This window comes from Mustela nigripes, chromosome 5, assembly GCF_022355385.1.
Source record: "Mustela nigripes isolate SB6536 chromosome 5, MUSNIG.SB6536, whole genome shotgun sequence".
Lineage (NCBI taxonomy): Eukaryota > Metazoa > Chordata > Mammalia > Carnivora > Mustelidae > Mustela > Mustela nigripes.
Window position 1 is genome coordinate 91,169,071 of NC_081561.1, and position 17,091 is coordinate 91,186,161.

General features: G+C 39.3%; 1 protein-coding gene across 7 annotated transcripts in view; it reads left to right on the forward strand.

The window, feature by feature from the left end:
* The window catches only part of AIG1 (androgen induced 1), a 271,080-nt gene that overhangs the window by 252,419 nt on the left and 1,570 nt on the right, over nt 1-17,091 (forward strand). For 2 of the 7 annotated variants that reach the window (XM_059400856.1, XM_059400853.1), the window contains one exon: nt 11,705-11,868. The exons of 1 other annotated variant lie outside the window; for it this stretch is intronic. In XM_059400856.1, coding sequence (XP_059256839.1) covers nt 11,705-11,868 — 164 coding nt within the window. Of the gene's footprint in view, nt 1-4,983; nt 5,060-11,704; nt 11,869-12,473; nt 12,788-17,091 lie in introns of those variants that run through there. 4 more of the 7 variants (XM_059400851.1, XM_059400854.1, XM_059400852.1 and 1 more) reach the window with 4 other exon arrangements.

Consider the following 17,091-nt stretch of genomic DNA (forward strand, 5'->3'; position numbering starts at 1 on the left):
GTAGACTATTGGCCTGCCTGTGTGGATAAATTACTCTGATATTTGTGATTTAGAATCAGGAAGAAAACACATTTCTTCATTATCTCATTACAGGAATTCATTCTGGGAGGCATGCACAATTTGTCTTTTTCCCCAGGGATGGGCGGAGGGACTTGTAACCTTGAAAATATCTTTGTGTATATGAGTAGAGAAAAAAATATGTATTTCTGCATATGGGGAAGCAGTGGGAAGATTTTGTTTGTTTTGTTTGCTTGTTTTTTTTTTTTTTATCTAACCTAAGTTGACTCTGCTAATAACTTTATGTTATCTTCTGAGTCGATCTCTAAGATAGGCAGTATTCTTTATACTCCTTTAGCAGAGAGAAACTTGAGGCTTCTAAAGTTAAATAATATTCAGGGTGACCGAATTACTATGTGGATAACCTGTAAGATGATCCAAAGTATAAATGGTAAAGCTACCCGATAGCACCAGCTCCATAATTTGTGGAGCACAGTGCAAAATAAAAATTTGGAGCCCCTGATTAAAAAATGATTAGGAATTTTAAGGTAAGGAAGCAGAGTATTAGGTCAAATGTAGGGTCCTTCTGAGTCAGAGACCACATGCGACTGCATTAGGTGTACATACATAAAGCTGGCCTCATGTCTAGATACCTCCAACTGATGTCAATTTGGGTTAACTCCAATGAGAAAATTAGAAAGACACGATAAATTGTATATTATGATTATATCCTAAGATTATTTTGAAGAATACTCTATTAAATCCACAGTAAATGAAGAGTTATGTAATTTTATCTGTAACTTCTAAAATTATCCCTATAACTGAGCTAGAGGATATTTTAGCACTGCTTCAAATGGGATCCCTCCATGTGGTATTTGCCTATGAATTGATGCACTAATTCTCTAGCATTACTGTACACATCACCATAGAAAACTTTTTGAGACCTGTTTCCAGAGCCCTGTTCCCACCTACGCAGATATCTTTTGTCATATTCCTGGGGCCTGCGGCCATTACAGTGGGAATCTTGGCAGCCTTCTCCACCATGATCTCCTCAATGGCACACCATCGCATCCTTACTGCTGCTTATTCCAACTGGCACACAGAAAGGATTCAAGAAGAGTTTGTTGAATAAATGAATGAGTACGCAACCTCCAGAAAACTCCAACAGAATTCTAGATTCTCAAAAGTGTAGCAAGAACCAATCTCCTAGATTGATTGCAATCTATAATCAGACTATTGATTGCAATCAATAGTCAGGAGATGGTCCAAGGTGCCTTTATATTGCCCTAAATTGAGATTATTAGATCTAAAAAGAGGGCCACGTCTAAAGTCAGCATTTTGAACCAAAAGTTAAAACTGGCCTTGGCAAGTCTTTCAAAAGCATCAGGTTGGAAATACCATGGAAGACATATAGAGACCCACTGGTCAGGAAGCTGATCAATGCACATCCCTTATCTTGCCCCACCTTGGAGTACATGCTCTCTGCCTGCCAAGCAGTGTAGTAAATTTCAGTAGGCTAAATCCACATACGATGTGACTCTTTCTTAAGACCTAAGTCAATGCCTTTTCTGAAGGAAGTGTTTATTATTTTATCCTTGCAGTGGTTTTCCTTCCCTCTCAGGAAGTTGCAAAATCTGACCCTTGAGTTAATTTATAAGAGACTCACTCTCGTGTTAAAACTTCACCAAAACTGATTGATCTTACATTTTGCAATATTTCTATATCTCACACATTTTCCATAACTTTTATAGTCAGTGGGGAAAAACAAAAATTCTACACAGAGATTCCATACTTGGATCACTTTTTTATTCTGAGCACATTAAAATCTGTCCAGAACCCTGTTCCTATCCATCGCTTTCTATTCTTCAGAGCTCTGAAGGAGGCCAGACCATAGGCTGAGACCCAGACTGCTGAGGTGTGTATCCCTGCTTCTTCACTTACTGAACCTCTCAGGGCTTCAGTGTCCTTATCTGCAAAATGGTAATAATATAAGACCTTTCCCAAAGAGTCTCTCATGTAGAACTTTCAGTGCAGTGCCTGTCACTGAGAATTCAGTGACATTAGCCATTAGCTGTTATTGCATGAGTCTGCATCCTATGCGTCTTATGAGTAGTAGCCCAGCTGTTGAATATCCTAGCTCCTTAACTAAATGTGAATAACAAAGCAATTTTTAAAGCCTTTTAAATAAACTCATCTTAAGAATTGAAAGATCATCAGTGATAAGATAGGTAAGTATGTATGTCTATCCAGGATAAATAAGGGTGACAGAGGCAGAAAAGGGAAGATGATATGTCTTCCTCCCTACATCTCCTCAAGGGCTCCAGTGATCAGCACAACTCATGATGTATGTGATGGGATGAAATTTGGCTAGGTGGCGTAAGAACTACTAAGCTTAACAAGGGCAATTTTTCTTTACTCACTATTTATCATGTATACCCTGTCAAAATCCAAAAGAGATTTGAAGGAGACACATACCACTTAGAATCTGAAAATTTTCTTGCTTCTACTTTGTAGGAGGGAATTTAGTTTTCTAATATTCTCAATTCTCAAATATACTATGCTACTAGATGTTGTCTAGTCTATTCTTTTCCCACTTATCCCCTGCCTACAACACTATACTTCTCTGTCTTCCTTTCTTGTCACTAGCTCATTTCTATTTATTTATTTATTTTGGTCTGCTTCTTAGCTTCTTCATTCTCCTCAAACTAACCCTTAGATCTTTTCTAGGTCTCTCTCATGGACCTCTCAGCTCTTACACTCTACCTGGGTGATCTCAATTTGTTCTGATGGCTCCAACCACCATATTTTGGCCAAGGAATCCTATATCTGTATTGCTACATCAGTTCTTTCTCTACAGTCCAAACCCATGTAGTTGCCTTCAGGAAATCTCCCCTTGGATCACTTACAGACACTTCAAACTCAACATGTCCAAACTGAACTCATCATCCTCTCAAACGGGCTCCCTTAAGGTTTTCCCTATCTCAGGAAATGGCAGCACTCTCCACCCAGTTAATCAAGCCAGGAATCTATGATTCAATCTTAACTCATCTCAGTTCCCTCACTGCCTAAATCCAGTCAATCACCAAGTTCTCTTAATTCTATTTTCTAAATCAGTTTCTTTTAAATGTATTTTACCTTCAGTGAAAGAGACATCTATTGCATCATGCCAGCATGCATGTGCATGCACACACACACACACACACACACACACACCACAAGTGAAACACAAGTTTCATAAAACAATTTTTGTCATCATTTTATGTAAAGTTTTCTGATATTTTCTACTGGGTGAAGTTAAGCTACCAACTGAAGAGCTTGTAAACATCCTAAAGATCCAACAATCAGCTCTCTTGACCATCTCCAGCATGCTACTGTTTATGACCCACAATTTGATAGATGCCGGTCTAAATATTTCTTAAATCTACCCACTAATTTTCAGTCCCAGTGCTATCATTCCAATCTTGGCTACCACCAACTCTGATATAATGGGTTTCCAGGTCAACTGATCTGTTTCACTTTTATTTTAAACCTTTCAAAGACTTTCTGTTGTCCACAGAAGAATACAGTCTATAATCCTTACTATGGCTTAAAAACCCACCTACAGTTTGGTGTCTGTTTGCTCCCTCATACCCTCTCTCCATTGATCTCAACAAAAATGTTTTCTTCTTGTATATCTGGGAGCTCTCCCTTGTTTTCAGGTCTTTTAACATGTTATTCCATCTGGCTAGAAAGTTCTTGCCTCCCATTTTTGTTCACCTAACTCTTACTTATCCTTCCTAATACAGCTTAAATGCTACTCATTCATTCATTCATTCATTCATTCATTCATTCATTCTTCTACTAGATGGCAGATGGACTAAATGCTGATGACACAATGTGAAGTAAAAATAAGGGCATCTGGATGGCTCAGTTGGTTAAAGTTGGCTAAGCATCTGGCTCTTGATTTTGGCTCAGGTTGCAATCTCAGGGTGTGAGATCAAGCCCCGTGTCAGGGTCACACTGAGCATGGAGTCTGCTTAAGATTCTCTCTCTCCCTCTGCCCCTCCTTGCCCTCTCTCTCTCTTAAAAAAAAAAAAAAGTTTTTTAAAGGAGAAGTAAAAACAGTCCCTCACCTCAAAAAATTTAGATACTCTAGTACTCTAGATGGGAAGAAACATATTCCAATAAAGATATAATTCAAATTTAAGTGCTAATAAAAGAAGAGCTTATAAAATAGATTCATGACTCCATAAGGAGTTTATGAAAATCTGACCTAACCTAGTAGATCAGGGAAAATTTTCCTAAGTGATGACTGGTAAGTTATAATAGTTGAGCTAAGATATAAAGGAGAAATATAACCTAATGAGTCTAAGGAGTCTAAGGGATAGAGAGCTAAAAGCATAGGCAGAAAGAGGAACATGTAAAAATCTACATGGCAGGAAGAAATATGGTAAAATCAAGGAACCAAATGAAAGTCAGAGTAAGAGCCAGGTATGAGAGGGAGTATGAAACAGATAGATGCCAGTCTATGATGAACACTCTAGACTTTGTTAAAAATGTAGGTCTTTGGGGCACCTGGGTGGCTTAGTGGTTAAATATCCAGACTCTTTATCTTAATTTCAGGGTTGTGATCTCAGGGTCACTTTAAAAAAATTAGGTCTTTAACAAAAAAGGAATGAGAGGCCATTGACATGTTTGAAGCAGGGATATAATGTGTTTAGATTTCTGGTTTGAAAAGATTATTCTGGCAATTGCAAGGATGAATCAGAAGGAGACAATAGTAGATGTCAGGACAACTAGAAACTATTACATTACTCCAAACAGAGATGATCATAACACAAATTAAGGTGATGGAGATGGGGGGAAAAAAACATTGGAGAGGTGTGTGAGATAACCTTGACAGAACAAGATAATAGATTAAATATATGTGATGCAAGAGAGAAAAGTAGTAAAGATGACTCCCAGATTTGAGCTGCAAAACTGAATGACTAGTAATACCATTCACAGGGATAAGGAATATCAGAGGAGGACCAGGTTTGAGGGAGAAGAGCATGACTTTGGCTGTACATATATGGATTTTGAGGTATGTTTAAGGTGTATTGAGCACTGTTTTATAAACTTCTCTGAAACAAAGGAGAGGTCTGGACTAAGACATAGATTTGTGAAATTTCCATGTATAGGTTTTAGACATGAAGCAGTGAACATAAATGAACTCATTATCCGAGAATGTACAATATGAGAAGAAAGCTTAAAAACCAAACCCTAAGGAAATCCAATGTTTAGTGGTGGGTGGTGGAGGGTGAACTTAAAAAGAGAACCAAAAAGAGTGACCAAAGTGGTAGGAAGAAAACCAGGAGAAATTGACGTCAAAGAGCTGCTTTGTTTTGGTGGAGTATCAAGACTAGAAGCCAGACTGTTGTGGGAGGAATGATTGCAAAGTATAGATATAGAGTCAATGAGTACAGATTCCCTGGAGAAGTTTGCCTTTGAAGAGAAGACATACAGAACAGTATTTATGAAGTTGATGGAAACTTTTTGGTTGTGCTTTAATAAAAGATATCTGTGTCAAGAGACACCTGGGTGGCTCAGTCGGTTAAGTGTCTGCCTCAGTTTAGGTCCATGATTTCAGGATCCTGGAGTCGAGTCCTACATTGGGCTCCCTACTCAGTGGGAATCATGCATCTGCCTCTCCCTCTGTCTGCACCTCTCCCTTCTTGTGCTCTCTCTCTCTCTCTCTCTCTGACAAATAGATAAATAAAGTATTTTTTTTAAATCTGTGTTATGTAGTAATTAGATAGGAGGCATTAATAAATATTATTTTTAAATTGCACATTCAACTGAATTAAAATGGAGGTATATTTAATAATAGACAATCCTAGAAGTCATATGATACTAAAATATCTGCATATTTTTGTGTATGCGTGCACACACACACATACACACACACCACATAATTATCCATTTTTTAGGCTAAAATTAAAATTGGTGTCATTACTTTAAGAATAAGCTATTCGGGCACTAAGACAGAAAGGCATTAACAAGATAGACATGGAAGTCAACCAAGAACTGGGAACTCTCCACAGATATATGAGCAAGGCTATGAGTCATTTTTGTGCAGGGAATTGAGCCCTGATTGTATCAAGGAAACAAATGGTAAAAGCACAACTTGTTAGGACAAGTGGGTGCATCATTCACACCAATCCAGTGAAACCCACATACATAACAGGACTTCTATATCTGAGATATAGTCAAGAAAACTAAAGAAAAAAAAAAAAAAACTTCACTCCATTTTTGGAGATTCTGTTAAATTCCTTGCTTAGGGAAGCAAGACCATACAGCAGAAAAGAAATCAGTTGTGCATTGCTTTTCCAGCTTTGCCAATTTTTAGACAAGTTCTTTAGTTCAGTCTCAGCTCCTTATCTGTGAAATAGGGATAATCATACTTCATAGGGTTGCTGAATAGTGAAGGGGATTACATATGCTAGTAAAACACCGTACTCAGAGTAGCTATCCACCACCCTGCCCTGAGAATTTTACATTTCCACTGTTTTATTGGAACACAACCACACTCTTTTATCTATAGCTACTTTTGCACTAAATAGCAAAGTTGAGAGTTGTGACAGAGAGCATATGGCCTACAAAACTGAGAATATTTTCTCTACAGAAAAGAGCACAGGATAAAGAAAATATGGCCCATATATACTATGGAGTATTATGGCTCCATCAGAAAGGAGGAATACCCAACTTTTGTATCAACATGGAAGGGACTTGAAGAGATTATGCTGAGTGAAGTCAAGCAGAGAGAGTCAATTATCATATGGTTTCACTTACTTGTGGAGCATAAGGAATAACACGGAAGACATTGGAAGATGAAGAGGAGAAGTAAGTTGGGGGAATTTGGAGAGGGAGATGAACCAGGAGAGACTGTGAACTCTGAGAAACAAACTGATGGTTTTGGAGGGGAAAGGGGTGGAGGTGAGCCTGGTTATGGGTATTATGGAGACCACGTATTGCATGGAGCACTGGGTGTGGTGCATAAACGATGAATTCTGGAACACTGAAAAGAAATCTTTAAAAAAGAACATAGGGATTGGGGAGGAGAGTAGGGTTGAGACTTTTTTTTTTAAGTTGTTGGCAAAGTGCCTGTCATATAGTAAAGGCTTAATAAACAAATGCTGTTGTTTTTTATATTTCTTTATTCAGTTATTAGTTCAACAATTATTGAGCACAATCTGTGTGCCAGATATTGCTCCAAGAGCCACAGAATCTAGTGATAAACCTAACAGATAAAAAATCTGTTATGCTTGTTGGACAGACAATAAACAGATCAGTAAAAATAAATACAGTATATTAACTGGCTGGGGAGAAAAATAAAGGGATGGAGAATAGGAAGTTTCAGGATAAAGGTAGCAACTTTTAGATGCAGTGGCCTGGGAAGACCTAATTGAGAAGGTGTCCTTAAAGCAAAATCCAGAAGGACACAAGGAAACGCTGGGAATACTATAGGGGAGATCGGGATAAGGAGTAATGTTCCAGACACGGGAACAAATATAGAGTGCTCAGTGTTCTTAAGGAAGGCCAAGGAGTCAATGTGGCTGGAGTGGGTGAGCAAGAAAAGAAGAGGAGAAGAAAAGTAAGTAGAGTGCCCAGCAAGCCTATGTAGGGCCTTGAAGAACCACTGGGGGTCTCTGGCTCTTACTCTAACAAGAGGGGAAGCAGAAGTTCTGAGCAAAATAGTGGCACATCCTGATTTCCATTTAGACCAGATCAATCTGACTGCTCTAATGAGAATAGCCTATTGACTAGACTATAGCAAATGTAAATGCAAAGCCACAGGAAGCTCTTGCAGGAGTTCTAGTGAGAGGTGGTGAAGGCTTGAACCCAGATAGTAGTGATGGCAATGACAGATAGATGTCTTGGGTATATTTGGAAAATAGAGCCAATGGGATTTAAGGGTGGGTTGGATGTGAGTTGTGAGAAAGGAAAAGTCAAAGATGACTCCACATATTCTGTTCCAAGCTACTACTGCAGTAATGCAGCAACCATTGATGTGAGAAGGGAAGGATGTGGGAGATGCATGGGTGGGGTTGGGGGCAGTCATGCAGGAATTAGGATACAAGGATGATGATGTCATCATGGAAGTGTTGGGTTGGAGATGCATCCTCCCATGGGAGATGTGCAGTTTGCACCAGGGTATAGAACTTTGGAGATCAGGAAGAGGTCAAGACTGGAGATATAAATTTAGGAGTCATCTTTAGATAAAGGGGATGCGGTTGTGGTTGTTATATCTGGTCAATAGTTTGAGATGGCTGCATACAAACTAACAGTGCATCACAAACAACATCAGAGGAGCAGAGGCCTGCATTAGACACCTTACCAAAAGCTGCTAGTGACAGTTTCATTCTACCAGAAACAAATAGAAAGACAGGAACAGATAGAAAAAAAACAATTAGCATTCATAATTCAAATGGCTCCTAATTTGCCTAATTGAGGAAACAGTTTTACAGTGAGTCAGATTATAATTTTATAAGTTGATTTGCAAAATCAATTGTAGCTTTTCGGTGTTACATTTTTGGAGAATTGCCTATTATCTCAGTGGAAATTAATAAATCACTTGATGAGCACACAGTACTCTTTATACCAGTGAAGAAAAGATTAGGAAGCTAAAACTGCCTCTAATTTATAGACAAACAGAATATGATGCATCAGAATCCCACAGGGTAGTTCTAACAATTTAATTTCTGCTGATTCTCACAAATCCTTCAGCCTTTTAAGAAGGAAAAATCTTGACTAGTTCTCCTTCCTCTTTTGGTAAAAGGCTTTTAGTTTGGACAGTTATTCAAGCTGACCCAGATGGACATAATGACCATCTCTTCCCACTAAGACAGCATTTCTCCACTTTCTTTCATTACTAAGCCCCCCACCAAGGAAACTTTTTAGGTATTTTTCCTCCTAATATCCAACCTACAAAAATGCCTTATTGTGGTAAGAAATACATAACATTTTTATTATTTTAACCATTTATAATTTTACAACTTAATGTCATGAAATACATTCACAGTGTTATATAACCATAACCACTATCTTTATCCAAAACATTTTCCTTATTCCCGACATAAACTCGGTGCTCATTATACCTTAACTCCCTATTCCCCACTCCTCCCAGCCCCTGGTAACCTCTATTAGACTTTCCTGTCTATGAATTTGCCTGTTCTAGTATCTCATTAGGTGGAATCATACAATATTTGTCTTTCTGTGTCTGGCTTATTTCACTTAGTACAATGTTTTCAAGGTCCATCCTGTTGTAGCATATATCAAAATTGCATTCCTCTTCATGGCTGAATAATATTCCATTCCAATTTTGTGTATCCATTGATTCTAAGTGGACACTTGGGTTGTTTCCATCTTTTAGTTATTGTGAATAATGCTGCTATGAACATCAGTATACAAACGTCTGTTTGTGTTACTGTCTTCAATTATTTTGGATGTATAACCAGGTGTGAAATTGCTGGGCCTGTGAAATTTTAAGACCACATGTATACTGTGTATCTGTTTATGTTTTTTGTATGTATGCATCTGTGCTTAACACATAAGAAGAGTAAGATTTCTGAAGAAGTCTTCAGAACAAATTTTCACCTCCTTGAGCAGGAATGATATCACCCTCACTGAGACTGCAAGCTCTAGGGAAAGATCCCCAGGTTTCCTGCTTTGATTAGGTAAATATGTAGGTCTCCTTAATAAAAATTGAAGCCATGAATTACCAGGAAGATGAACCCAAAACACATAAGTATAAAAAGTCATCTTTGTTCCCCATGCAGTAATGTTATTTGTATTTTCATCAGTCTTCCACATTGAGAAGAATTGATAAAGTGGTGAGCCCAAGAATATTCTTGAAAATTGTTCTTAGAAGTTGTGTCAGGACCAACCAACGGAGCAAATATTCTAACGAATTTTCTGAGAACAGTGGAGAGCCTAAAATATCTCTTGAACACAATAGAATAATTAAAAGCAAGTATTTTTTATTTAAATTCAATTAGCCAATATACAGTATATCGTTAGTTTCTGATGTAGAGTTCAGTGATTCATCAGTTATATGTAACACCCAGTGCTCATTACATCACATGCCCTCCTTAATGTCCATCACCCAGTTACCCCATCCCCCACCCACTTCCTATTCTGCAATCTTTAGTTTGTTTTCCAGAATCAAGAGTCCCTCTTGGTTTGTCTCCCTCCCTGATTTCTTCCCATTTAGTTTTCTCCTCCCTTCCCCTATGATCCTCTGTGCTATTTCTTGTATTCCACATATGAGTGAAACCACATGATAATTGCCTTTCTCTGATTGACTTATTTCGCTCAGCATAAAACCCTCTAGTTCCATCCACATCAATGTAAATGGTAGGTATTCATCCTTTCTTTTTTTTAATTAACATATAATGTATTATTTGTTTCAGGGGTACAGGTCTGTGATTCATCAGTCTTAACACAATTCACACTTACCCAATTACATAATTCACTCACCATAGCACATACCTTCCCCAGTGTCCATCGCCCAGCCACCCCATCCTCCCACCCCCCTCCCCTCCAGCAACCTTCAGTTTGTTTCCTGAGATTAAGAGTCTCTTATGATTTGTCCCTCTCTCTGGTTTCATCTTGTTTCATTTTTCCCTGCCTTCCCCTATGATCCTCTGTCTTGTTTCTCATCCTTCCTGAAGGCTGAGTAATATTCCATTGTATTTGTGAAATGTGGAGGTGGAGGGACAAATAAAGGATCCAAAGATTCAGATGGTGGTTAGCCAGTTATTGGTGAGGTTCCATCAGCAGGTACAGGCTGCCCTCTGTACTGAGTACACTGCTGAGTACACACTGTTATCTGGTTGGAAGGCCCTATGGCACATACTCACCTAGATTTAATTACAGTGTGCTTGCCTGATGCTATATTGTTTCCATATGTAAGGAAGAAATTAAGATTGTATAACAGTATTGAGAAAAACAACACTTTCAAATAGCTGATCAGAGCCCATCAAGTGTCAGGAAAAAGAAGGAGAAGCCAAAGAACTGCCTGATTGGAGGAGACTAAGGAGATGTGACTACCAAAGACCCTGTTGGATCCTGAACCAGAAAAGGGGCATTAATGGGGAAATGGGAATTCTGAATAAAGTCTGCGGTCTGCAGTCCACTTGTTGTACCAATGTTAATGGCACCTTACTAATTGTACTGTCATTATTCAAGATGCTAACATTCTGGGACACTTAGGTAAAGGGCTTGCTGGAACTCTGTACTACATTTGCAACTCTTCTGTGAGTCTAAAATTATTTTAGAACAAAAAGTAAAAGAAAACAGGGGCATCTGGGTAGTTTAGTCAGTTAAGTGTCCGACTCTTGATTTCTGTTCAGGTCGTGATTCCAGGGTCGTGAGATCAAGCCCCGCATGGGACTCTGTGCTCAGTGCAGAGTCTGCTTGAGACTCTCTCCCTCAATCCCTCCCCACTGAACACTGTGCCCACACTCTTTCTATCTCTCTCAAATAAATAAATGAATCCTAAAGAAAGTAAAAGAAAACAAACAACAACAACAAAGTTTCTGGTAGTTCCTGGGTGTCAGAAGCAAACTTGTAACTGGCATTGCTGAAGGATGGTTGGAGTGGGGGTTCTATATTTGTGATAGCAGGAGCTTTGAAATCTGACATGAGAAGAACTCCTGTCTTTGTCTCCTTTCCAATTCTATTGCAGGGTATGTTGGGTGCATCATGTAACTGGGATGTGGGTGTACCCTTTTCTGGAACACATTGGCCCAGGAGCCAGAATTGTCTTCTTTGGGTCTACAACCATCTTAATGAACTTTTTGTACCTGCTGGGAGAAGTTCTGAACAGCTATATCTGGGATACACAAAGAAGTAAGTTTTATTTGGGGGAGCATAACACGGGAGGATTGCTATCTAAAAGAGTGTGTGCAGACACTGAAGGAAAATTCCATCATCGCACAGGATCGCTTAGGAAGAGTTTCATTTTTATAACTACACAGTGTTAATTTAAGAGTTGCTGGCTGTTACCTGAAAGTTTTATTACTCATTTTGTCTTATTAGCTAGTCAAACATCCAAATCTAAGGAAAAAGAAGCATACCTATAAAATTTTATAGGGAGAAATGTAGTGTTAACAATAAAAAAAAAATTTAGGAAGTTCATTCTGATCAACAAAATACTGCTTTAGCTAAAGGGACCCCCCCCAATAAATAGACAAATTATTAAATGTAACCAAACAGTCCCATTAAAAGCCACCCAGACCTCCACTTCTTACATCATCCTTCAGAGAGGTCTCCCCACTTTTCTGCTAGAACTCCAAGCTGTGCAGAACGCCTGCAGCCACTGTGATTCACCAGTGACTGTCATTTTCAAGGACTGAAGGTGGCAAAGAGGCACAGGCAATAAAGGGTAATACGTCATTGCTGCCAAACTCTTTTAACCTATGATTTGATTTCTCTTTTGTTTCCATTTATGGCAGAGCCTCCATCTTGGCAAGGCACATAATCTTACCCAAGCTGTGCACACCCGATCCAAAGTGTATGTCAGATAGCAGAAAAATGGGAAGGTGGAAAAAGCAACAGCGCGGCATGCAGCCATTTGAGTCCTGCATGAAAGTATATTGAAGGGCAAGATGGTCCGGGAATTTTAGAGAGCTCTGGGCATCGCCAGTATAATCACAACATTCTAGACGTCACCCGTAAATGATCTCTGTTCCACAAACATGGAACACCCTACTTTGTGCCAGACACTGTGCCAGGAACTTGATCTAAGTAGACAAATAAAACACAGTCATTGCACAGTTACTGGATTGGACTTTTTTGTGTGTGGATCTTCTAAAATTGTGTGTGTCAAGGTGTTGGTCCATGGTAAATGGCCCAGAGGAATTTGAGGATTTCTTTTCTCAGCAGCTGGCTTGATTTTAGTTAAGTGATCTATTAGAAAAAGTCTCAAAAATTTTTATTCAGTTCAGACCACAACTTGGGAAACCAGAAATGAATCCTTTAATAATTCCCTCTCTGTTCAATGAGAATATGAATCTTTATTAGTTAACTCATTATTTAGCTAACTTAAAAAAATATTTTAAGAACAAAATGTAAACTTTTCTCAGCTTCTTGGGAGGAAGGCCATATTTAAATTTAGGCTAATATATTTAATATATGTTATTCAGGAAGTATTTATTACTCTTTCCCCTTGATTAGCTTGATTCCAATGGTCATTCGACCACTGTTCAACTACTTCTAAGGGAAGATGGCCTGAAAACTAAGAGAGAGAAAAATCCAGTGTCGCTTCATAGAATGCTGCTCTTTAAAAACATTGAGTGAAAAAAACCAAAACAAACAAACAACAACAAAAAAACGAGTGAGAAGTTGAAATGAATACTGAAACTAAGGGTTTTTTAAATGATCTGTTCAACTTAATTTGTGTCATTCCTTTATGTAAGATTGACTAACATTTTGCAACTCATTTTAAGTATAGAGATTAATTTTATCTACATGGGACCATCTAGTTAATTCCACAGAAGTGGATGTTTCATGTCAAGTAGGCACATTTTGCTTTTCATTTATGAATAGGATTGCAGATTCTTGACCTCCTCTAAATTTGACCTGCCAAATGGCTTGTTAGACCCATAAAGTGGGATTTTTGTTCTTGAAACAACATTTAAAAATTGGGAGATTACACAAACAGGCCAGATTCATCAGCTTATCAAATACCTTAGGATCTTGCAACACTGAGCTCACTGTTCTCTTCTGGCAACAATGGATTAGCACTGAGGATAAATTGCTCCTTGCGATGGCTCCCTAAGTGTTCCTAGTTCTCGCCCGGCCACTTTTCTCTATTACATTAGCTGCCTGCTTCTGTAGATAGTAAAATTTGAAACTGTTGATTAAAAGCAGGGTGTGCTGTGTGTGTGTGAGTGTGTGTGTGTGTGTGTGGTGTGTGTGCACGCACAGTAAATTGAATACAATCAAGTACAGTATTACAATCCTGAGTACATTTACTACACCCTAAACAAAATCTCCCAAGAAGCAGAGATACCATGCTGAGTGCACTTCCTTGTATCCATAATGATTTTTAATGGCTCCACTTCCTCCACTTGGTTAGGTTATACTGACTTCAACTTGAAGATAAAAATCACATTATTACAGAATCTTGGAATTAAAAAGAGTATTAGAAACAATCTAAGCTGGCCCTTTCTTTTTACTAACCAGCAGCTGAGCTGGGAAATCCTCGGTGACCCACCAAAATGGTGGTTGCAGGGCCAATACCTTCTGAGTAATGTTCAATCCAGTGTTACTTCTAATGAGCCATTGGGTTGTCCCCATTGAAAACCCAGCACATGAGAGGTTAGAAACTTCACTAAGATCCATAGGCCTAGTTTATAAGATAACAAAATAGATCAGCCTGATATGAACTATGAACAAAAAGCTCTTAAAATAAGGTAATTAATAGTCAGGCATTTGCTCTTTTAAAGGAAGGTAACTCAAGGTGATTTTGAGACTGCTATATTGGTTTGCTAGGGCTGCTACAGCAAAATACCACAGGCTGGGGGTCTTAAGCAATTGAAATGTAATGTCTCATGGTTCTGGGGGCCAGAAGACCAAGATTAAGGTATTAGTAGGATTGGTTTCTTCTGAGGGCCATGAGGGAAGGATCTGTTCCAGGCCTCTCTTTTTGACTTGTAGATGGCTGTCTTCATGTTCAGATGGCATTCATCCTTACATGTGAGGCTGTAATTCCCTTTTTTTTTTTTTTTTTTTTTTAAAGATTTTATTTATTTATTTGACAGAGAGAAATCACAAGTGGGCAGAGAGGCAGAGAGAGAGAGGAGGAAGCAGGCTCCCTGCTGAGCAGAGAGAGCCCGATGCGGGACTCGATCCCAGGACCCCGAGATCATGACCTGAGCCGAAGGCAGCGGCTTAACCCACTGAGCCACCCAGGCGCCCTGTAATTCCCTTTTTATAAAGGCAATGGTCATATTTGATTAGGTCCACCCTGATAACTTCATTTTAACTTGGTAAAGACCCTATTTCCAAATACAATCACATTCTAAGGAGAGAAACAGTTCCATCCATAATTCTCTGCTTTCTGTCCCCGAAACTCATGTCCTAATTCATGCAAAATACATCCCCAACAGCTCCAAATGTCTTTCCAACATCAACTCTAAGGTACAAAATCTCATCTTAAATATCACCTAAATCAAGTATGGTTAAGACTTGGGGTATGATTCATCTTGAAGCACAATTGTTTTCCAGTTGTGAACCTCTGAAGCCATACAGAAAGTTATCTGCTCCCAAAACACCTTGGTGGGACAGACATAGAAGACCCATATCCTTTCCAAAAAGGAGAAATTACAGGGTGTGAAAAAGGGGTCACAGTTCTCAACAAAGTTTGAAACATAGCAGGGAAAATTCTAGATTTAAAGGCTTGAGAATGAGCCTCTTTAGCTGAATGCTCCATCCTCAGGGCTCACCAGAAGGAGGATGTGGCTCTGCCCCTGGGTGGTAGCCCTACCCACAGAAGAGGGTATCCCCTGAACCACCTTAGAAGTCATTTTTCCTTCATTTCATGCTATCTATCTGTCCCTTTCATCCAGGCTAACAGTGTTTCTGCTAGTACAAAATTCTCAAAAAACCTTATTGGTTTCCCATGCAATTCACAGGGGCCCAAGTCATCAGACAAGAAGGTCCCCCACATATCTTTACTGGCTTCTGCTGAAATGGTTAATTGGATCCATGAATGATATGCCTAATCTCCTTAGCAAAGGGTTGTCCAGCTGCACCCTTGGCCCTCTTTCACTTTCTGAGGTTCTAAGGTTAGGACTTCAACATATGAATCTGGGGGCAGGGTGTGGGGCAACACACAATTCTATAACCACTGAAATCTTTCTGTACTTAATCTAAGAATTTATTCCAATTCCAGTGTGTCTAACTGGGGTGACCAATCTTATTAAAGTAAAATTTTATACGACCAGAAATGAAAGTGTCCAAAAGTGAAAGGTTAGGTTAAGGACAGGGAAAGCAAGCAAAAGAGAAAGGAGTTTGGAGCCAGGCTTGTGTGACAGAAACCTTCTCCCCCATGCCTATCCAGCTCATGTCCCACACAGACCAACCCAGGCCTACAATGTCCCAGTGCTGCCCTCTGGTTGAGCCCTTCTCCCTGCCTGGCCGAATCACATGTGACTAACTCTCTCAGGGTCAATCAACTCTTCTTCTATGTTCCCAAAAGCACATCCTGCCTCAGCTTTGTGACAGGTTTCTTTCTGCTATTCGTGTGGAAATTATACCTCGGGTTCTTCCAAATATTATTTACAGCTGTCTAATTTTTTCCCTCTACCTCAAAGCTGCCAAACTAAAGTAGGTGGGGAGCCATTTTTCCTGTCTGGGTCAATGAACACCCCCTGTTCTCCACCTCCACTTTTGAAGATTCCACTATTGCTGCCAAGTCAACCCATCTGCAGGAGAACACTTAGGAAGAAACAGACTTTAAAGAAAAGCAAGCAGTTATTAGTTCCTGAGAGCTTCTCCACAGGGGAGGGAACATGGGACAAAGTTGGGACCCAAGTCATGTGTGTTGTTTGAACAGAATCCACGTTGTGTTTTTCCGCCTTTGCCTTGGTTACCAACAACTAAGGCATCTCTTGGCCTTCTCCCCCTTAACCCTATTCCTCCTCCCTTCAGATGTCCTTACTCTTGAAACCGAAGTTTTCCTTAATATGATTTCTGAGAAGTACTTTGGAAAAAGTGTTACAGATCTCTGCCAGTTCCTCAGTCATAAAAACCAAACCAGAAAGTCTGCCTAAGGACACCTGTTCAGAGCATGTTACCTGCCTTCCCCCATTACTATCCTGACTCCACAAAGCAGATACTAGGAGTTGGAACCTGGGGGGAAGGGGAGTCCTTCTTAATATAAGCCTTATGATGATGACCCTCTGGGATTAGGCTTTAAATTTTTTTATATTGTGAAATTCCATATTTTACTCTGCTTTCCCACTAACATAGCCTTCTGAGGCTTTCCTTACATTCATTGTTTATTAACTGATTCATTAAAGATTAAGCTCCAACCATAAGTCAACACTATTTTGGGTGCTAGGGATA